Consider the following 22,289-nt stretch of genomic DNA (forward strand, 5'->3'; position numbering starts at 1 on the left):
TCACATTTTGGTGAAGAAGATGAACAGTAATAAGGGCAAAACAGGAATATTAAAAATAAAAATTGCCAAAGCTCTTTGCAAAAAAAAATTTGCCAAACATTACTTAGGCCAAAATAGTTTTACAAATTTTTTTTTACCAAACGCCACTTGCATTTTTTCAAGTGGCTTTCACCTAAAGGTATTTGCATTCCCCCAAGTAGCATTTGAAAAGCCGAACCAAACGGGCCCTTCGAGGGATGAGGGTCTTGGAAGGACGACGGCGGCGGCGAGTAGTGTCCTTTGCTTGGAGCTTGTCAGGTTACATTTTGGGTTTAACTTAAAAACTTAAATGGGTTGAATATGGGTATAAATTTGGATTTTAATATTTCAAACTCATTTTGACTTATTTTTTAAATTTTAAGTAATCCATATTCGACCTGATCCACTAAAACTGAGTTAAAAAATGGGTGGCTGACCCATATTGCCACCTCCAATAATCGGTAAACATATTAGCAGGTTTCGGTAAGTGTTGAATACTAAGGAAGTGAAGAAAGGAACAAAGTGAAGACGTGCACTGTGGCATTCGAAGGGAATTAACCACTTGCGCATAAGGCTGACGTGTGGTTATGGGACCTAAAGTCAAGAGATTACAGTTGTAACCGTTTGTAACTATATGTAGAATATAAAAATTAATTGTGTATAATAAGGGATCCCAATATGAATTTATGTCTTTTCTTAGTTTTCGTTTATCAATATATTTTCGTTTCGAGCACTTGAATTTCTTTTCCTTTAGATTTAGTTGTTCTCGATCCTTGTTTCGCAATTCAATTGCCGTCCAAATCGCCACCAAGCCCGATTCACAAAAACCCAAAGATCAACCTTTGGCGATAGATATTTCACTAATTGCTAGGGAAGCAAGCAGTCTTTTATATCTCAATAAGGAATAAACTAATTGGAGTATTTTATTTTTATTGTCTAGACGCCGTTTTGTTCTATCACGATATTATCGAGGTAAGAGGTCTTTTGATGGTCTCAAGAAATTTAAACAATGGGAATTGCCTACAATTTCGTTGGCCGTACCATTATTTAGATGGGTTAAGACCACTAAATAGTAAATACCAAATTGCTACACTTACGATAAATTTACCCAAAACTAACTTTTTAACTGCAAAAAATCCTAAACTGGTACCTCTATGATAAATATGGCCAAAACTAATTTTTTGACAACAAAAAATCATAAACTAGTATATTTGTGATAAATTTATTCTTCGTTAGTCTCCATTAAATTGGATTAATACCTAAAAAAATCCCATCAATTGCCGTGTGTCATTTAGCAAAGCAATTTAACAGTAAAATTTAAAGAAAACTAACGGATGGTAAATTTGCCATAGATGTATCAGTTTTAGGTTTTTTATGATCAAAAAATTAGTTTGGAGTAAATTTATCACAAATATACTAATTTGAAGTTTTTCGTGGTATTACCCTTATTTAATTTAGATCGATCATTTGTATCGTTGGATGAGAAATTGACAAAGGGAGAGTACCATGATAAAAACACATTCATTGATCGCCGACGGCGAACACGACAAAATTCTTAGCGAGGGAAGTAGAGAGAGTAGGAAACGTGTGGACAGGACGATGCTTCGCTTGTTTCTATTTTCCGGTACCATCCTCAGGATGTCGGTCTCAAAACTCACGGTTAAAGATTACCAGGAAGAGTTGAGAAATGTGAACAGGCCGATGCTCTGCCCCCGGCTTCCGTCGCCTGTGGTTGTTCCCGCCTCTCCTGGGTCTTCCCTGTCAGCTCAGTTGGATTGCGGCAGCACCGACCGAACTATGAGTCAATCTCGGTAGACCCTTTAATGCATACGTGATTAAGCTGGTTCCAGTTCTGCCCGATCGCTTCGAAACTGGAACGTACTGTTCGGTTCGTTCATCGGGTCGGGGATGGAGCGAAGTTGTGATTTTGATGAGGAATATGGAGTCGGTAGGAGGAACGAGGCAAAGGGTGTTGTTGCGAGAGACGAGCAAGAAGTGGACAGGATCGAGGATTTGCCGGATTCCATATTGATTCACATCCTCTCGCTTCTACCCACTAGGGACGCTGTGAGGACCCTCGTCATCCGTAGCTTTCGTCGCCTCTGGACCTCGGTTTACAATCTGGACTTCGATTGGTGCCTGTACCACGATTGCTCGAACAATTCGTCCTTGCGCTACTACCAAGAGAGCAGCCTGTTGAGGCTTGCGGAGCTCGTTCGCCACGTGCTCGCGCTTCACCAAGGTCCCAGGATTCGTGAATTCCGCCTTCATTTCGAGTTTTCCATATACCACCCATTGGATGAGCTGATGTTTCTTGAGCCCGAGAAGCAGGACATCACGATTAGGACTGGGGGATATGCAGGTGAGGTCAATCGTTGGATCGAATTTGCAGTGAATAAGAATGCTGAGATCCTTGACTTGGATTTTATGGCATGCGGCTTTCTCAACGCGACTAAATATGAATTGCCTGGTTTTGTTCTCCAGAGCAGCTTCTTAACTGAATTGAAGTTGGTGAGCTGCAAAGTGAATTTCTCTACAAAAATTGTCATGAGGGCGCTTAAAGTGTTGTATCTTAAGGAAATTGCGTTGAATGATGTTCCGATCAAGAATTTTATAGATGGGTGTCCAGTGCTCGAGAGCTTGACTGTACTGGATTGTTACGGTCTGCGTGAACTGAATTGTGCTTCCCAGGAACTTAGGATTTTGACGGTCGCTCCACGTTTTGCTATTGAGCCGAGAGTTAAAGTCGCCTGTCCAAATATCAAGTCACTGAGCATCTCTGGATGGCTTGAGCTTCTGGAACTAGAGAACCTACCATCTCTACGAGATGCATCCGTTGATTGCCATGACTGTTTCAGGCATATACCTTTTGAATATTGTGAGGTCCAAAAGATTCTGGAGAAGCTTCATCAGGTGAAAGTACTTACAATGCATCACCCACCGATTCTTGTGAGTTGACCTTCCTTTCCTCGTTTGTATAAAAAAGGATCTGTTTGTAAATCAAAATTTTGTTCTCCTCTGGAGTTCACGCTAGTTGTCGCCTTCTCTCTCTCTCTCTTCTTTTCCATTTTTTTACTGGGAGGGTGGAGGTAGTAAGGTTCCTTCAAGCAATGCCAAGAATTATGGCTGTGCTTTTCGTGGTCTCATCCATGGTGTGGCCTTTTTCTTCTTGGCAGAATCAATGTAGCTATCGCTTGTCGATGGCTGTCAACCTTATTCAGACTGTGCTGGTACATTTATGAGCATTACCTTGGATTTGGGGATGGTGCTACTTCTTTGAAGTTAAAGTTTGAACTAAAAAGCATAGCTTGAATGATACATGCAGCAGCTATTGGCTGCTCTATTCTTCTTTGATGCAAAGAAAGCAAACTTGCTGTTGCTGATGTTGTAACTGAAGTTCGTTCCTTGTGGTTTTTAGAACACTGGATAATGCCACTTTAACATGGATTCTTGATGTAATCATGTACGTGAGGAAACAAATTAGTAATATGTGATATTCTAAGCAGGGAAGCTATCGTTCTTAAATTGGTGAAGAGTCAAAAGATGCTGGTGTCCTGTCCAATTTCTGAGCAGTTCCACACTGTTCTCTTCCTTGCTGAAGTATGTGATAAGCCTCAGAGTAGCATCTCAGTAATTGCTTGTCATATCTGCAAGAGAATTTTTGCGGATTAATTTGGATGATTTTTACATCTTTTATGTCATCGTTACTGTGCCATGATTATTCATTTCGTTTACTAGGTACTGACTTGTGATTTTGGATAAAATCAGGTTCTCACGGTATGGGAGTTGACAAATTTGCCTTGCCCATCCAACAGTTGGCAGCGCTTGATTCTTAGGACAATGCTAACCAAGTGGCATCTCCCAGGAATTGCCAATGTTTTGAGAAGCTCTCCTAGCTTGGAAATGCTGGATATACACATCATCCCGGGTGAAGCGCCTTCCATTACTGTAAGTATATTTATCCCCATTTGAAGCTATTCTAGGTATATGCAAAATTTTGTATAACTGTCTGCTCTAATTTTCTAGGCCCAAGAAGCATGGCTGCATTTGTACAAGATTCGTGAAGGGAACTACTGGGATTTACAAGATCGCTCTTTTGGATGTCTTACAGACTGCCTCAGAATTGTCAAAATATCCGGCGACATAACGAAGGATCATGCAATTCAATTAGTGCAGTTTTTACTTCGTAGGGCATTGGTTTTACAGAAGCTTGTCATCTCCGCGGGGCTGAATGATTGTTCTATCTCAGTCGAGGAATGGAAGGAATATTCCGACAAGTTGTTGAGTTTTCCGAGAGGTTCTCCTCAAGCTGCGGTTTCGTTTTCTGATGAATGACGTTCTTTCCTGAATGCTAAGATTAACCGGGGGTTAGTTAATAAGAAGCGGCACCGACGGCAAGGTTGATCGATAAAGTCCTGATCAACCAGAATTTGTAAATTATCGAGCATATCTTATCAAGCTCTCCGCAGTGTAGTTTTTTTCAGTTTACCGTTCTTCGTTCCAAATTTCCTTTTCTTTCCAGCAACGAGTTTCACCTTTTGAAGATGCGTTGACGTCGGGATTGCCTGAAGCGGAGGCTGCTTCTGCCAATATACTTCGGCGGGCCAACGTGACCTCTTATTACTATGAGGACAAATGGGGACGTTATGCGCATTTCAATGCCGATAAGTGCATTTTTCTACCAGCAGATGATCAAAGTATATGCTTCCTATATGTACAGATGGGACCTGTGCCTGAAAAGATGGTTTGTATATCTTTGAAGGAGTAACCTGATGTGATTGTTGATACAGTAAAAATGCAGAAGATGGCTGTGCTTTGCAAGCACCAAAAAGAAACCCAGAAAGGAGAGACACACTGGTTGAAGATGCTTACTGCATTCGTCTATATAATTGAAATTAACAACTTAGCCGTTTTATAGGCTGTACATCAACAGAAGAGACCCCAACAAAAATAGCAACTACTTTGATTCAAAATGGTGAACGTGTGCAGCAACATGTTGCCAACTAAGTCCTGAAAACTAGGACCCACTAAGTAACAGAAACACACGACTAGCTATTAATTGAAAAACATAAAAAACAACTTTGACTCTTTCTAACATGCCCTCCCTTAAACTGATACTACAAGTGATCAATTTAAATGTGTAGAAATAAACTCTCCTTTAATCTGAGGCATCCATCGAGCAAACTCCAAGGAGCTTCCTTAACTTCTGAAATGTGGCCATTTTAAGAGGTTTTGTGAACAAATCAGCAACTTGATCTTCACTTCTGCAGAAAACAAGATCAATCACACCATCTTTTGTAAGATCCCTCAAGAAATGATACTTCACATCTATATGCTTGCTTCTCCCATGTAGAACTGGATTCTTTGACAATTTGATGGCTGAATTATTGTCACGAAAACTGTCGTTGCTTCTTCTAGTTTAAACCGAAGTTCTCCAAGAATCTTCCTTAACCAAATAGCTTGACAAGCACTCGAGGTGGCAGCCACAAACTCAGCCTCAGTGGTCGAAAGAGTAACAATTGGTTGCTTCTTTGAACACCATGAGACAGCCCCTGAACCAAGCATAAACACATAACCAGAAGTGCTTTTTCGGTCATCCATATCACCAGCGTAATCACTATCAGTAAAACCAAGCAAATCTGATCTTTCTCCTTTCTTGTAAAATAACCCAAGAGATGATGTCCCTTTCAAATAGCGTAAAATACGCTTTGTAGCCTCAAGGTGTTTTTCGGTGGGACTCTCCATGTATCTACTGATGAGACTAACACCATACATGATGTCAGGCCTTGTTGCTGTTAAGTACATGAGACTTCCCACAATTTACTTGTACATAGTGCTATTCACTTTCCTTCCACCGGGATCCTTGGTGAGCTTTAATCCAACCTCTATCGGTGTGGCAACTGAATTGCAATCCTTCAACTGAAACTTCTCTAAAATCTCCTGCACATATTTCTTTTGGCAAACAAATGTACCAGCTGCAGATTGATTAACTTCAATGCCTAAGAAATAGTGCATTAACCCAAGATCTGTCATCTCAAATTCATGCATCATGGATTGCTTAAATGTCTCCATCATGGCACCATTATTCCCTGTGTAGATGAGATCATCTACATACAAGCATACAAGAAGTAGTTTTCCACCATGATCAACCTTAATAAACAAAGTATGTTCATAAGGACACTTCGTAAAGCTTTCCTTCAAAAAATAAGCTTCAATCCTACTGTACCAAGCTCGAGGAGCTTGCTTTAATCCATATAAAGCCTTCTTTAATTTGTATACTTTATTCTCACAACCAGGCTTCACATATCCAGGAGGTTGGTCAATGAATACCTGTTCTTGGAGATCACCATGTAAAAAGGCAGACTTGACATCTAACTGATGGATAGACCACGATTTCTGAGCTGCTAGCGCAATCACCAATCGAATTGTGTCAAGTCTCGCAACTGGCGTGAACACCTCTTTGTAATCCACTCCGTATTCTTGCCTATAGCCTTTTGCCACCAAACGCGCCTTGTATTTGTCAATGCCACCATCCTTGTTCAGCTTTGTCTTGAAGACCCACTTGACACCAATAGTCTTGTGGCCTTTGGGAAGATTTGTTAAGTCCCAAGTATTGTTTTTCTCAATTGCTTTAATTTCAGCATCCATTGCATCTCTCCACTTTTGATGTTTTACTGCTTCATCAAAAGTAGTTGGATCACTATCTGCAAACAAAGCAAAGTGAGTTAACGGATCTTCACCTTGATCAACTCCAGACACCTCATAATCTCTCATCCATGTTGGCCTTTGTCGGTGACGTTGGGGGCGTTCATCATGTGTTGCAGCAATATCTGAATTGGGCTGCTGCTCCTCCGTTTCAATAGGGTCAGAACTGTTGCGAGCTGAGACCAAATTGTGTTGTTGGTCTTCCTCGCCAATCTCTTCAAAATTAGCTACAATTGGTGCAGCCCCTTCAGCTTGATCATTCCAAAGCCAGAAATTTTCTTCGTCAAATACTACATCACGGCTGATTATAATCTTCTTGGTCACAGGATCATAGAGTTTGTAAGCTTTTGTTTGATCACTTACACCAAGAAAGGTGCATTTTACTCCTTTATCGTCAAGCTTTTTCCTTTTTTGATCTGGAACGCGGGCATATGTTATACACCCGAAAATTTTGAAGTAATCAATCGTCGGCCTTCATCCATTCCAAGCTTCTTCAGGAGTCATATTCAGAACAGCAAGTGTGGGACTTCTGTTCAAGAGATGAACACTCCAATTTACAGCCTCTGGCCAAAACTTCTTCGGAATTCCACTACTTCGCAATAGACTTCGCACCATGTTGAGGATGGTTCGATTCTTCCTCTCACATACACCATTTTGTTGTGGTGTATAGGCTGCAGTAAGTTGCCTACGAATTCCATGCTTCATACAAAAATCATCAAACTCAAGAGACTTGTACTCTCCTCCACGATCAGTTCGAAGAACTTTGATTGGATTGCCACTTTCTTTTTCGACAAGACTCTTGAAATTCTTAAATGCTTCAAAAGCTTCAGATTTTTCATGCAAGAAATACACCCACACCTTTCGACTAAAATCATCAATGAATGTGATCAGATATCGTTTACCTCCATTAGAAACAGGTGAAATTGGACCGCAAAGATCTGAATGAACCAGCTCAAGCTGCTTTTTTGCCCTCCACGCCTTGCCTTGTGGAAACTGAGCTCGATGTTGTTTACTGACAACACAATCCTCGCAAACTTCTGATGGGATTTTGATAGCAGGGAGTCCCTCCACCATTTGCTTTTGGTGTAGTGTCCGCAAACCACCAAAATTAAGATGCCCATATCTAAAATGCCATATCCATGCTTCCTCTTTTAATTTTGCCACGTAACAAGCATGATCAGAATCATGAAGGTAAAGAGGAAACATTCTATTTGATGTCATATCAACTTGAACAAGCAAGTTCTGCTGCTGATCATAAATTTTGCAAACTCCACCTCTAAATACAATTTCATACCCCTTCTCAAGTAATTGGCCAGCACTCATGAGGTTTGTTTTCAATTCAGGAATATAGAAAACATCATTAATGGTCTGCATTTTCCCTCTTGAAGAAATTTGAACAGTACCTTTTCCCATGACTGAAATGGCAGAATCATCTCCAAGCTTCACTTTTGTGCGGTGGGTTTCATCGATAGAAGAAAATGCCTCCTTGTTGCCACACATATGATTACTACAACCAGTGTCAAGGTACCATAAATTTGGTGAAGACATTTCTTTCTCTTGACATGCCATTAGGAGCTTCTCTCCTTCTTCTTCATTTGCTGCAGCAAAATTTGTTGCTTCCACATGTCGACTAAGATTGGTTCGACATTCGGACTTGTAGTGTCCATATTTGTGGCATCTAAAGCATTCAACTTTAGATTTATCTGTTGGTTTTGGCTTGAAACCACCTGAATACCAACCTCGACCTCCACTTCGTGCATCATTAGAAGAAGAGCCTACAATTCTTGGATTGATGTTGCTGTTGCGTTGGTGGAATCCTCTTCCTCTCCCTCTACCATTATTCATTCTTGTTCTTTGAAGAATGACGGAAATTAGTAGAGGTCTTCAAGGCTTGTTCTTCCGTATCTTGGTGTTGGAGCTTCTGTTCATGAACCAATAAAGAACCTTGCAGTTCATCAATTGAAAGTTCTTCAATATCCTTAGCTTCTTCTATGGCGCAGACAACAAAATTGAATTTTGGCGTCAAGGATCGAAGAATTTTTTCAACAATGGTGACATCCTCCGTCTTGTCACCGTGGATTCGCATCTTATTAACGATTGCCATCGTTCTTGAGAAATAATCTGTGACCGACTCCCTTGATTTCATTCGTAGCGTTTCGAACTCCGTACGAAGAGCTTGCAATTGTTGCCTCTTTGCTCTTGTAGAGCCTTGATACTTCTTTTTCATAGAATCCCATATTTGCTTGGAAGTATCCTTGCAAAGGATTGTCTCCAAGACAAATCTGTCAATGGCCTAAAAGAGATAGTTCTTGGCTTTAAGATCTTTCAACCTAACTGCTTCTAGAGCCGTCCGCTGTGCTGCTGTCAACGTGGCTCCTTCTTCCGGTTCAAGAATTCCAGAAGAAACAACTTCCCAAAATTCTTTGGACCTTAGAAAATTTTCCATCAACATGCTCCAATGGTCATAATGACCATCAAAGCGAGGGATTGCCGGTTGGACAAAATTGGAATCTGTGGCCATGATTGCTGCTGGCTCTGATACCACTGATACAGTAAAAATGCAGAAGATGGCTGTGCTTTGCAAGCACCAAAAAGAAACCCAGAAAGGAGAGACACACTGGTTGAAGATGCTTATTGCATTCGTCTATATAATTGAAATTAACAACTTAGCCGTTTTATAGGCTGTACATCAACAGAAGAGATCCCAACAAAAATAGCAACTACTTTGATTCAAAATGGTGAACGTGTGCGGCAACATGTTGCCAACTAAGTCCTGAAAACTAGGACCCACTAAGTAACAGAAACACACGACTAGCTATTAATTGAAAAACATAAAAAACAACTTTGACTCTTCCTAACAATTGTCACTCACATTGCAGCGTGTGTTTATTGAAAGCGAAAATGCCCCCAAAAATCCAAGCTTTAGTCATTATGCATCGACATAAACATCCCAGTGAATTTCATACGAAAGCATCGGTTTTGAGGTTTTATCAGGACAACAGAGACATGCCCATGTCTACAAAGTCACGCGAGGGAATCGAGGTTGGACTCAATCATGTGATTTACGAGGAAAGAAACTCCGTAGGCTGTCCTGTACTCTCATCTCGTCATGCAGCGTCCGAGCCCGTCGTCGTGCTTGGTATCTCTCACCAAGGTCCTGACCTCTCACGTCAACCGAGGCTCGCACGACCAGGCCCTCGCTCTTTTTCGCCACATGCGCTCCTCCCTCGCCCTCTCTCTCGACCCCTTCGTCTTCTCCTCGGTCCTGAAATCCTGCGCCGCCGTCTCCCGCCCTCGGCTGGGCACTTCCATCCATGCCCATGTCGTCAAATCGGCCATCGCGTCGAACCCCGTCGTGGCTTGCTGCCTCGTCAACATGTACGGGAAATGCGTTTCTGTCTCGGCCGCCCGCCACCTGTTCGACGAAATTACCCAGAAAAATGCCTTTGTGTGGAACACCATGATCTCGCTTTACTCGCACGCTGATCGAGTTGATGACGCCTTGCGGTTATTTGAGGTCATGGATGTCGCGCCTGATGTTTCCACGTTTAATTCAATCATCGCCGGATTATCGTTATCTGATGAAGGTTCTTCCAAGGCAATTCTGTTTTATTGGCGAATGCGGGAATTGGGTTTGAAGCCGGATCTTATAACATTGCTAGCGCTATTGCCTGCATGTGAGCGCATGTCGGCTCTGAGTTTGATTAAGGAAATCCAAGGTTTTGGGATAAGAAACTACATTGATCCTCACCATCAGTTGAGAAGTGGCCTCGTGGAGGCTTACGGGCGATGCGGGTGTCTCGGTTATGCCCGTGCCATTTTCGATGGTACAAAGGAGAGAGATGTGGTGGCATGGAGCAGCTTAATATCGGCCTACGCACTTAACGGGGAGGCAAGAACTGCACTGAAGATTTTCGGGCAGATGGAGCAGGCAAGTGTGCAACCTGATGGTATCACATTTCTTGGAGTACTGAAAGCTTGTAGCCACGCAGGGTTAGCCGACGAAGCATTGGGCTACTTTGCTAGAATGCAGAAACTTTATGGGTTGGAAGCAAGTAGTGATCACTATTCATGTTTAGTGGATGTCTTAAGCAGAAGTGGGAGGTTACATGATGCTTATGAGATTTTAAAGGACATGCCAGTTAAGGTGACTGCAAAGGCATGGGGAGCTCTTCTAGGGGCATGCCGGACTTACGGGGAAGTGGAGCTGGGAGAGATTGCTGGGAAAGCGTTATCTGAGGTAGAGCCTAGTAATTGTGCTAATTACGTTTTGTTGGCCAGAATCTACTCTAGCATGGGGAGACACGAGGAGGCCCAGAGAGTTAGAACGGAAATGAAGGAGAATGGAGTGACGGCTGATTCTGGTAGTAGCTGGGTGGTGTAATAGGATTGATGGCATTGATTTCGAGCATTTGCCAAGATGACATTCGCGGGATGTATATGACCGGAGCACATATGTGTGGTTGCAAGCAGTCTCTATCTGGTTTGTAACTTGGGGGTTTGGACGGCTGATAGCTGGACGTAAGATTTCCTTGAGGAAATCTCTCGAGCAAAAAGAAGGGAAAGCGAAGGAAAAGGATGCTCTCGTCTTGAGATTGAGGGAAGGAGGAGCTGAGTCGGCGTGGGCAGTAGTATCTCTCACACGCCCCCCCTCTGGTGTGCTGTTCCGTGGACTTGGACAAGTTCTTTAATGGCCGCGTCGCTATGCGTTGGCTCATCCTACCTTGACTGCCTACTTTGGGATAGGAAAAACTTGTGTTCATCCAGAAAAGGGAAATTTTATATGAATGTAGGTATACTTGTACACAAAGCCAGTGGCATGTCACCTGTTAGAGCACACTTGGTTCTGATGTACCTTCGAAAGGGATTTGTATATTCGTCAGTGTGAATTGTGGCTTGTCCTAAATCTAGGATAGTCCCTGACAGATTCTTGTTCTCATATATAAAAAGGATGAAATCCCCGTTAGCTGCAGTCGGCTCATCTTCTGATTACACAAACTGTGGAAAGTGTCTTCTTCTTCACTCGCTGTTGAAAGCGAACAACTCTAGAGATACACTCGCAGCTGTAGGAAAGTGCCTTTGCCATGCCCAACTAGAAAGGTGGGTTCTTGCCCAGAAAATTGGACAAGAGAGAGCTGAACGCGATGAGAAAGCCCGGCCCGAAGCCAACATGAGTTAGCCCGCATTAAAATGATTGGGCCCGGGCTTTTCGCAAGGGACCGAGCAGAGCAGCAAAGCTGATGCCTTTATAAGCACCTGTCGGCGCACTGCGGTTGCTCCTGCTAGGGTTCATTGGAGGCCTCGCTTTCAGAAGATGAACCGTGTCTCTCTCTCTTCCCTACATTAGCGTTGGTGGGTTCGCTTCATCTATGGCATCTGCATGTTCAAAATTCTCTCTTTCTTTCTTTTTCTTTTGTGCCTCGCCACACCTTTAGCTTGTTTTCGATGGGTACTACGCCATGAAAATGAGGCTAGTCATGGAGGCATATAGTAAAATGGCGGTGTTAACGTAGGGGCAATGGCTTTATCCCTTGTTTTGCCTCTAAAAACATTTGCTACACTCGGTCATTTTTCTTTTTTCCATGTTCTTTTTGCCGAAACAATCGATCAGACCTTGGTTGTTAGCTGCAATGTTGGGGATGATGATGATGATGGATCCATGTGGTAAGGTGTAGATAACCCCAAGTTCCTGCTTGCAGGGAGAACCTACTTGGGATCCTGCACCATCCATTAAGCTTCTGGATCTATCTGAAGCACCTGATATACATTTTGTGCTGTTAGAGTTTCATGTGTTTGAGGAGTGAGTGACAAGGAATGTCATGTCTGGCTAGCTTGGTCTTTTGTTTGCTGTTTGCTGTATGCTGTTTGCTGTTCTTAGTTGCTTTTGTATCTTGGGACGGACAGCTGTGTCTCTGGAGCGAAGACCAAGTCCTTGTTAGATTGGAAAAAAGCCTACTTGGTCGATAATTTGATTTACATGGCCAGTTTAGTCGATGGGTTAAGATAATTGGATCATATCTACTGTTGATGTCTGTGTGGACGTTCAATATTAACTCTTATCATCGATCGATCTCCTTCTCTTATCAAAACGGTTTTTGTTTAATCAACCGGTTCAGCTGTTTTGATGTGAGTTTAACTGTACTCTTGCCCTGTTGCAGTAGTGGGTTTGGAGTCTGACAAACATCAGAAAGCCTATGTGTTGTCATCAGCTTCTTCTCTTAATCCAAGGAGTTGGAGTTAAATCACAGCACTAAATTTATAGCTTGTTCTTGAACATCTACGGCTTTTGTTGTTTTACTTTCAACTGCTATTTACAGGCTTTGTCAAACGTACATGATGCATTGTGTAATGTGAACTACGAATCAGGGAATTGATATATACTCATCCATTGCTCGTGGAATGAACTTCATGATCTGTCTATCATTACTTTGCAGAAACTTTTGTTTCCAGTCGTGCTTATATGTTGCGGAGTAGAATAAAATCTGACTGCCAGATTGCAAAATAGCAAGTCGCCCAGGCACCGCACCCGGGCGCAGCACGAGAGGAGAATCTGAGTTCCAGTCTCCAAGTGGATTGTGCGCAATGACTTCAGCATAATCTGATCAGATTGCTTAAATTAGTGTGCTGGAGAACTTTTTAGTTTATGTTAGGCATCCTCCATTAGGTGTATACAGTAATCAAGCAGAGCTACTCAAATGCACGTGCTCCTTGATAGCCAAACACGCAAATGATGCATTTCTTGTTGGATGTCATTTGGGCTATTGTAATGCTGTCAAAAGTGTTGTAACATTCAATTTCTTACATTGATGCCTCATTGTAATATAGCGTTACTGACTGTTATACTGCTTGTTTTTAGACATAGTTTCAAAGTCGCACTGGGTGTTCTCGCCCCCTTTCATCTTGTATTTTCTTGTGTTCTCGTATGATATGACCAGCACTCGAAACAATTGCTTCTAAACGAAAAATTTTATTGCATGGGGTGGATGTATCTATCTGGATCAATCTAAATTACTGAGTTGAAGCACTCTAATGCTACGTTGAATGATAAATCCAACCAGATTGGTGCGATCATCGGATGGACAAGCAACGGTTGGAGATCAAAACCAAGACTAGTGACAATTCGAGATCAAAACCAAGACTCTCGTGCAACAATCATGCTTCATATGTCCATGTGAGATAACAAATTAATCACAACCTAACAAAAATCTTTACATGAGTGGCCAAAAAGAAAAATATTCACGTCACATTGGACAAAAATTTTAAATCCTGGAAATCTCAAAGGTTTCGTCTTTCGTCAATCACGGGTAGGTCCTCTTATTTCATTCCCAGCATGAGCATGATTTCTTGACCTCACGTAAACACAGAAAACAGAATACATCTAGCATCCGGTTACCTCATGACCTGCAAGTAGAGAGGAAGTAATGAACAGAGCCAAGATCTAGTTAGTTCCAGCAAAGAAACATAACTCCCAATGCTGGAGAAGACTAAACTCTCATCGATCCTCAATATACAAGCAGTGGCCCTACCTACCATGACACACAGGAAACTAAAACATAGCAAAGAGAAAGTGCTTCTTTATTGTTTATTTATCTTCTTCAACTGCAGTCAAAATTAATCAAAAGTTAACCAAGAGACAATAATTTGCTTCTTTACTCGTTTCATCGTCCATTCGATGATATCTTTTTGGGAAGGGGAAAATTGTTTCACCAACTACAAGGTTGTGCCCACTATAAATTATCATAAGCACTCATCACTTCACTTCGCCTTCAGATGATTTTGGCCGGCTTTATTCAGAAAGGTAGGCAGAGTTTGGCAAAAGGAAAACATGGGAGAAAGTCCTGTGATCAGGTCCCCGTTGTGGATAGTACAGATAACTTCAAAGGAAAGCCCCAAAAGATCTCCTGCCACCAACCTGTCCAAATTAAGTTGAGAGAAGTTAAACGAGCTCATTTCTGAGGCATGACTTTGCAAAAATAGTGACTTAAGTGACAATCACAACCTGAAAAAGGCAGGCCTCCCGCCTCTTAAATTATGAAGCTGTCTTCGCAGTTGATCCTTTCAGTGCTAACATACCACAACAATTTCGCGGGTGTGGAAAATCTCGGTCAGCAGTATTCCACAATGCCAGAGGGAGACACCAACAGCTTGCGCCACCGCTAGACTGACGAGTCAATATTATGGATCAGTTCTTGCTTCTTCCACTTGTATCCAGAAGGAAAAGTTCAAGTAGGTGATGCACATCTAGAAGAGCAGCATCATCAGCACCTGTAGTTTTTACTTGCTCAACTCTGCAGGTTTTACCCTGCTGGGATCCTAATGAAGAACCAATAATACCACAGTTATATGGTGTACAAGATCAATACATCACCTAAATGTTGAAAACAACCACACAAGGAATGAAGAAAGTGGCATGCTGGGGATGGGGGGAGGAAAGAGTACCAGGACTTGCATTACTTATCACTTGAATAAATGAAGTGCTGCCCTGCTCCGCCGTACTTTCGCCATGTCGCCTAAAATGTCGCTAATAACAGATATTCAGATTTGACTCGAAACCAGGAACTTGTATGTCATAACTATCTTTTGTTTCGTTTAAAATCCTTTGGGCCGGCAAGTTCTGAAAGTGATGAGTTCAGTTCCTCGGAGATGGCCATTGCAACTTCCACCTTACCCATTTTCTTTAAATTGCTGATTAGTGATCTGTAGATGTGTATAGAAGGGCGAATCTGCTTCAGCTTCATTTCATGGAAGAGACTCAATGACTGATGAACGTTCCCCGAGCGGCCAAAACACTCAATAAGTGCAGTATATGTAAGCAAATCCGGTTGCACACCACTCTCTTTCATTTCCTTCCAGATACTTGAGCACATATCTAGTCGACCAACCTTCCGCAAACTGTTCAATAATGTGTTGTATGTTACAACATCAGGGATAATGCTGGCTTCTTTCATAGCAGTAAATTCATGGAGCATTTCATTTAAACGACCAACACGACCCAAGACATCCAATATAGTGTTGTAAGTAATTAAATCTCGTTTACATTTTAGGCTCTCGAGTTGATCAAATATCAAAAGGGCCTTGTCAATCTGCCCACATTCAGCAAAGGAGTATATGATTCTATTCAGAACTGGTGTGCTTTTTGGAGAAGCCAGCTCTGAAATTTCCTCGACAAATCTGAGAAGATGGGAACACTCACTTTGCTTTGCAAAGACCTTGGCAATACTTAGATAAGCAGCTGAACTTAAAGATTCACGAGACACCAACAGATACTTAAAAATGTAAGATGAAAAGTCCATCTCATTTCCTTCTGTGGCCATGGTGAGTAGGGACTTATAGGCGTTCTGACCTAGAAAGATGCCCTTATCATGCAAGAATTTTAGCAACCTCAAAGCAGATGAGAAATTTCCTGCCTTGCACAGCTTATCAATGTAGGTAAAACAGGCTTCCCAGCTCGATGCGGGATTATTTTCTATATCCGCAAGAACTGTACACAAGAAGTGGTCCATCACTTCCTCATCATCAGGAGAGGCCTGAGTTGTGTATAACTGCACAAAATTCCTAAGAAGATTACTTCCAATCCAAAAGGACTTTCATATCCAAATGAAACCAACTGCGATGAATGTGCAGCGATTTGTATTAGACATGTAATACAGCAGCGAGAGAATCGAAGTCTCAGAAAAAGTAAAGTATGAATCATCGATGCTACTACTTTAAAAGAAGGCTTATAACAATAATTGCTTGTTTTTCTTGTTGTCAAAATTATTTTGGCAGAAAAATGAGACAAGAAAAGAAAAGAGACTAGGAATATGTGTGAGTATGCATTTAAATGATTTACATAGTTCCACTATTCATATAAAGTTATAGCTGAAAGCTCTCTCTCTGATTTCACTTTTGTATCTTAGAGCCTTTGAATTCTCTTTCCTTCTCTGTGAATGCCCAGAATCACATGCAGCATTTGGTAAAAAGCACCGGCAACTGTGCTATTCATATTATGCATGAACATCGGAGATTGTACAAGAAAACCCATATCCATTTTCAATCCTTACTATTCTAGACTGTCATTAAGCAAGTATGGAGTAGTTTCAATTGTCAAACACCAAACCAAACATTCCATGACACCGCCATGCGTTTTAATAAGGTGACAGGTACTTATGGTTTACAACTCTTTAGGCAAATCTGTAAAACTTAAGCCGGCCATAGTTACAACTCTCCAATTGTTAAACCGAAGTTATCCGAGTCAATCCGACTACTGCTGCTTAACCACCGATTGCACCATTTGACTCTATCCTCCTATACTAATCATATCAAGGCCTTGGTTTTTTCTGCTGTGGTGCCACTATGCGAACACTTCGACATCCTTATAAGTGCATAAGCATCAAAATCAGCTAACCCATGATGCGACATGCGATCGCAAGCTCACATGGTGCGAAAAGAATGCAAAAAAGAGCGGAATAACAAGCATAAAATTTTTACGAAAAAACCCAATATCAGAGAAACCCAAAAGAATGTTAAAAAAAAATAGGGGAACACCAAGCACAACATTTCCGCGAAAAAATGCAAACTCACTGATTTCCGAATAGCTTCGACGGTGTAAATGCTTCTCGCTCTGGCCGGCGAATCCAAAGCAAACCCCGAACGCGCCGGAACTCGGAGGTCCCCTCTACCCTACAAAATTCAAGCCCAAATCAATCAGCAAATCAGAGAACTAACCCCAAGAGAACAGGCGTTCATATCTCATAACACAAAGCGTCAAATTTTTCTCACGGAAGGCACGAGCCCGAGGCTTTGCGCTCCCCCCGCATTTCCGGGCGCAGCTCCTCGAGCTTCCCTCGCGACCCTTTTCGCGCTCGCCCCGAAACCGAAACGCCCAACTGGTATTCCGGTCCGCCGGTGCTTGGCGACGAGAGAAGCCAGAGCCATGCGAACCCGGAATCTGTCTCACGACCATCTGGCGACCGACGCCGGCATCCGAGGCAGCGATCTGAGCCGCTCCATCGTGACCGCAACCGCAGCCGGCGAGGTCACAGATCGAGTGGCCGGTCCACGGCGGAGGCGGGGAGGGGTTCTTGCAGGGTTTAGCTCCGGGCTGAGAGAGGCCGAGGCAGCGCGGCGCGTAGTCTCGAGGCTAGCTGCTGGCTGAACGAAGGACAAAGAGCAGGGTGGGAGGGGGGGGGGGGGGGGTGAAAAAACCGAAAATACCCAGTATTTTTCCGGAATCTATCTTTTAGTCCGTGTTAGGAGAATTTGTTTCATTTTCGTCCTTCTTCTATTTGGGCTTCGCACTTTAGTCCACGTGTCTCTTGACAATGGTTGGCCAAACCCTAACTCTTCAGATTTATTTTTTGGAAATGAAAATTGTGTACCCTTTACTTTTTTTTTTTCCCTTTTCTCGCCTCATTTGTGAAATTTATATTGTTTTTTTCCCCTTTTGATGATTTCATTTGGAGACACTGTGTGTGTATAGTGCATCTATTTTTCCATAATCAAGTTCTTTAGGGTATAAATACCTTTTCTTATTACTTATTTGTTTATAAATTTTTTTCCCTTTGATAATTCTTCTTAGTAAATCAATAAATAAGAAGCTTTCCATAAACATCAACACCATTGATTCGCTCGACCTATACAAAACTTTATCTCTCAACAAAATGGATCATTACAACTTACGGAAAATGCTCATATCTAGGCCCACTTGGTACTCTGTTTATTCACCACAAACATTTTAATTTAACAACGTCGGAATGATACATTTGACCATGTTGATCTCTTATCCGTTAAATGTGTGATTATTATACGTTGTGTCTGCGTGAAGTCTCGTTTCACCTTACTACTTAAGTTAGCATAGTGGACAATAATCTTTAACACGGTACCAGAGCGCGTGTTGAGAGTTCAAAATCCTGACACTTTCCTTCTTGAACTCATTGCTCGTAGTGGGTTCGACAACTGGCTCACACAAAATGAAAAACCATGCCTATTTCACAATAGCTGAGCTGAGTCCAGAGAGTGTAGGGGGGTGACTTACGCGTAAAGGGAGCTTTAAGTATAATCCCACATTGGTTAAATACGCGGTTGTGAAGTGCATTACATTCGTATACTCGTCATCCGCTTATGGGGATAAACTTTTAGATGTATCAACAATGCATCATTAGAAGTGTACACAAATAAGACGAATCTATTTTGGAATTATATGGTTACTCAAACCTTCGCCAAAAATTCAGCATTTCTTGCGGCAGTGTCTGCGTGATAGAATGCACTCCAAGCATGTGTGTGGTGGGGCTAAGAATTCTTGAAATTCTTTGAATGTTGTTCCTCATGGGCTGAGAGGGACATTTCACCTGCCTTTTTCAAGTTAGAAATATACGCTCCATATCTTGAAAAGACCTACCTGTCTATATCGATTCACCCGGAGGACACAGCACGGAGATATGCTCGATTCGTTGAGGGGTCCAAAATCATCTCACAGATGCTCTGGCAATTCAGCTACGAAAGCTCAAATCAAACTGAAGCAAAAGCACGATCGTGGTGAGAAGTCGGCCCCTAATTGATCATCAATCATTGCACAGCATCCCACGAAAATTGAACAGGACAGCAAGAGGAGCTTTATCCAATCATTATTTGCTTAAAAGGTACTACTACTAACAAGACAGCAATCTCCTTAACCTACAAATCCCATTACCGACACAGCAGAAGCCAGAGCATAACAAGAGTTATGTTGGGCTGTTCTTTGGACCAGTTAAACTCCCAGAATTCACCCTAAGATAACCAAGAAACAGGAAAAGATCCCGACTTCTTCCCCTTTATCCATTCATTCATTCATTCAGTCATTCATCATCATATTCTTCTTCTTCATCATCTCGTATGAAGCTCAACGCCTGACAAAATGGCATCTGCATCTGCAACTCCCCCTCCTCCTCATTGCCACTGCCGAAGTAATTCCTCCTCCCGACCAAATCGGCCACTCTCCTCGCGGCTCCCGAATCCCTCGGGCTGTCTTTCACGCCCCGCACCGCCCTTATCTTCGGCAACACGCTGCCCATCCTCCTGATCGACGATGGCGTCTGCATCTGCGCCTCTACCGCCGAATCGTCCTTCTTACTTTCGAAGACTACCACTTCGCTCGGAATCTCCCACTTCTTCTTCGCTCTGCTCTCGTTCCCCTGAGTATTCAATCCCACCGAAGCTCGCCTTTTGTCTACCCTCTCGCCGCCCTCATCCTTGTTGTTATTTTCTGGGAACGACCTCTTCCTCGCGGCGCTCACAGTGATCTGGTTGTACCGGCTCGGCACTACCCGACCCGGCTTTCCTGGCTTCTTTGCGGGCACGGATTTCTCTCCGTCTTTGAACAGGCGTTTGGGCTGGATCGAGGCGATTATCGCTTCTTCCTTCTTCGTGAACCTCCTCGACCCCGCGGTCGTCGCAGCTTGCTTCTGAGGTTGAACTTTGGGGAACGTTTTGCGCGCATTACCGGGGCTTGCGGTCATGCTCATGCTCTTCCTTCTCTCCTTCGTGACTTTCAATTCATCGATCTCCTCCAGCTTCCAGAAGCACGATTTCCTCCGGTTCTGTATCGACAGAGCGGGAGTGATCTCTGCCTTGATCGAGGGCCGCGATTTGACGGCGCTCGAAGCGATCTCCACCGGCCCCAGACTGAGCCCTCTCCGGTTCAATTTCGGCTTCGCGCTCGACAGCAGCGGCGTCGTCTCCTCGATCCTCTTCACCGCATCCGGATCCCTTCCAATCCCCACCTGCTTCGGCTCCATGAACTTGGCCGCCACAGCCCTCCCGCGAGGCGGCTTCTTCTCTTCCCCCGCCGCCGCCGCCGCGGCCTTCTCGAGGCGAAGCGACTCGAGCCTCGACGACAGGCGCGTGATCTCCTCCTCTATTTCCTCAATCTCCGCATCGATGCTGCTCCTGCCGCCCCCGCCCTTGTCGTCTTCTCGATCTTCGGCCTTCGCCGACAGAGGCTCCAGCACGCTCTGCCTCCACTGGACTCTCGAAGGGACGGAGGACTTGAGCGAGACCCGGGAATTGGCGCACTCGGGGCTCCGGTTCTCCTTGCAGAAATCGTCCGACTCGAGGGATTCGGAGAGCTTCACGAAGACGGGGTTGACGGAAGACCAGGAGGCCTTGGCGGCGGCGGCGGCGACGGCGGCGGAGGAATCTTCGGATTCGCCGTTGTCGAAGGCGGCGTTGTTCCATATCTGGAGCTCCGGCGCGTCGAACGCGTCTGGGTACTCAAGAACGCTCATCTTCTGGGGATCCCCAGCAAGGCGGCGACGATGCTGCGAAACGAGATTTGGAGAGATTCTTTCGTCGTCTTCTGGGTCGGGTGGGGGTGCGACGATTCTTGAGGGGTTCCTTGGGGGAAGCAAATTGTTGTTGGGGTTGAGAGAGAGGGGATGATTTAGGTTTTCTTGAGAGTAATTTCGACCGTTGAGGAGGGGGTTTTTTAAAACGAGACGTTGTCGAAGGGGAAGGGGAAGGGTGGTGGAGTGCGAAACGGCTATGGATTGTGTTGGGGAGAGACGCTCCGATCTGATGATGGGTTGTGCTTATTTTGAAAAGAGACGGGGGGGGGTCCCCTAATTAGTGGGGCTTAAGTACCGTGTTTTTTTTGTTTTTTTTTTGTTTTGTCAGCAAGTGGTGGAGTGTGGGAAAAGTCGTGGGAAAGTGGGGGAGCGCCTTCCTTTTCTACGGCCTCGATTTTTTTTAAAAATTAAAATCGAATTTAATGTCATGTGACGACATTAGTCCAAAGCAAGGCCTTAAAAGACTTAAAAGAATAACAGGAGAACGAACTCTTCGGTATGCGATGGAGGGATCTCCCTATAAGCTCTTGCCGTGGTTCCCTCCCTCCTGGGGAAGAAAAACTTCCAGGGGAAAGAGGTGGGGTGGCCTCAGGGTTGCTCGGCCACTGAGACTCTAAACGAGGTGTGTATGCTAGCGGTCGGCCTTAATAGGGTTGGTCGGTAGTGCCCCTAAGGTAGCAATAATACCAAGGGCTTAAGGTAACCAAACAACCCTTGGAGGAACATTCATCGGGGTACATTGTTGCATTTGAGCATCGTGATTAATCTTAATTTTGAAGAAGGGGAAATAGATGTTGGAGTTGGCGAATACTTCGCGGACCCTTGTTTATCACACCGGTACGCCCACATGAGCTTAGGGAAACTGAAGTGTTATCCGACGACATGTGACCCCTGCGTGCGGAATGCGGAGATTCGGGGGCAGCGCCCCCAACACGGGTGTCCCGCTGCTCGGTCATCGGGCAGGGTTCGGGGGCAGCGCCCCCTGACGGGGGTTCCATATAGGTCAACAGGTTTGGGCTTTTATTTAAGCTGGCCTGTATGGTGCGAGATTAAGAGATTTCGTATAGGTTTAAGTTTTGGGCCCATTTGGGGCACACATATATTTTGCTCGTTTTCCTGATCATTGTAACGAGTTGAGTGGCTGTAAACCGAAAACATAGTGAAATCTCTTTGCAGGATGTAGCCCTATTCGAGGGTGAACCTGGGTAAATTCGTGCAACGTCTATTTTCTCTGATTTATGCGTGATCGTTCTGTTTTGGTTC

At 43.6% G+C, this 22,289-nt stretch overlaps 5 protein-coding genes, 1 long non-coding RNA gene and 1 other non-coding gene across 8 annotated transcripts; 4 read left to right on the plus strand and 3 right to left on the minus strand.

Annotated features, from left to right (window-relative positions):
• Positions 1 to 1,671: 1,671 nt before the first annotated feature.
• Positions 1,672 to 4,455, plus strand: LOC130134364 (putative F-box protein At1g49610). 2 transcript variants are annotated; one of them, XM_030606541.2, is made up of 3 exons: positions 1,672 to 2,967; positions 3,787 to 3,966; positions 4,045 to 4,455. In XM_030606541.2, the coding sequence occupies exons 1-3, from the start codon at positions 1,927 to 1,929 to the stop codon at positions 4,351 to 4,353; spliced, it is 1,530 nt and encodes a 509-aa protein (XP_030462401.1). In that variant the 5' UTR covers positions 1,672 to 1,926; the 3' UTR covers positions 4,354 to 4,455. The 2 variants fall into 2 exon arrangements, with proteins under 2 accessions (XP_030462401.1, XP_056158463.1); XM_056302488.1 differs by having other exon boundaries at positions 1,672 to 2,931.
• Positions 4,456 to 5,346: 891 nt separating this feature from the next.
• Positions 5,347 to 5,793, minus strand: LOC130134773 (secreted RxLR effector protein 161-like). Its single transcript, XM_056302446.1, has one exon. The coding sequence runs from the start codon at positions 5,791 to 5,793 to the stop codon at positions 5,347 to 5,349; it is 447 nt and encodes a 148-aa protein (XP_056158421.1).
• A 3,803-nt stretch (positions 5,794 to 9,596) lies between these two features.
• LOC115682304 (putative pentatricopeptide repeat-containing protein At1g03510) lies at positions 9,597 to 11,648 on the plus strand. Its single transcript, XM_030606489.2, has one exon. The coding sequence runs from the start codon at positions 9,833 to 9,835 to the stop codon at positions 11,105 to 11,107; it is 1,275 nt and encodes a 424-aa protein (XP_030462349.1). The 5' UTR covers positions 9,597 to 9,832; the 3' UTR covers positions 11,108 to 11,648.
• Positions 11,649 to 11,662: 14 nt separating this feature from the next.
• LOC130141002 (uncharacterized) lies at positions 11,663 to 13,570 on the plus strand. The gene is made up of 2 exons (XR_008818957.1): positions 11,663 to 12,075; positions 13,158 to 13,570. It is a non-coding gene; the product is annotated as an uncharacterized LOC130141002 (long non-coding RNA).
• On the plus strand, positions 12,876 to 12,981 carry LOC115682410 (small nucleolar RNA snoR97). Its single transcript, XR_004005884.1, has one exon. It is a non-coding gene; the product is annotated as a small nucleolar RNA snoR97 (small nucleolar RNA).
• Positions 13,571 to 14,195: 625 nt separating the features above from the next.
• Positions 14,196 to 17,844, minus strand: LOC115682305 (pentatricopeptide repeat-containing protein At1g11900). The gene is given in 6 exon segments (XM_030606490.2): positions 14,196 to 14,635; positions 14,723 to 15,036; positions 15,163 to 16,265; positions 17,287 to 17,385; positions 17,485 to 17,643; positions 17,645 to 17,844. Coding segments are annotated over 4 exon segments (1,251 nt in total). The 5' UTR covers positions 17,669 to 17,844; the 3' UTR covers positions 14,196 to 14,635; positions 14,723 to 15,036; positions 15,163 to 15,296.
• Positions 17,845 to 19,293: 1,449 nt separating this feature from the next.
• On the minus strand, positions 19,294 to 21,010 carry LOC115682302 (uncharacterized). Its single transcript, XM_030606488.2, has one exon. It carries the CDS (start codon positions 20,964 to 20,966, stop codon positions 19,539 to 19,541), a length of 1,428 nt encoding a protein of 475 aa, XP_030462348.1. The 5' UTR covers positions 20,967 to 21,010; the 3' UTR covers positions 19,294 to 19,538.
• Positions 21,011 to 22,289: the final 1,279 nt, after the last annotated feature.

The sequence above is a fragment of the Syzygium oleosum genome, unplaced genomic scaffold, assembly GCF_021117445.2.
Source record: "Syzygium oleosum isolate NSW1041296 unplaced genomic scaffold, Sole_v2.1 Sole_v2.23, whole genome shotgun sequence".
In the NCBI taxonomy this organism is placed as follows: Eukaryota; Viridiplantae; Streptophyta; class Magnoliopsida; order Myrtales; family Myrtaceae; genus Syzygium; species Syzygium oleosum.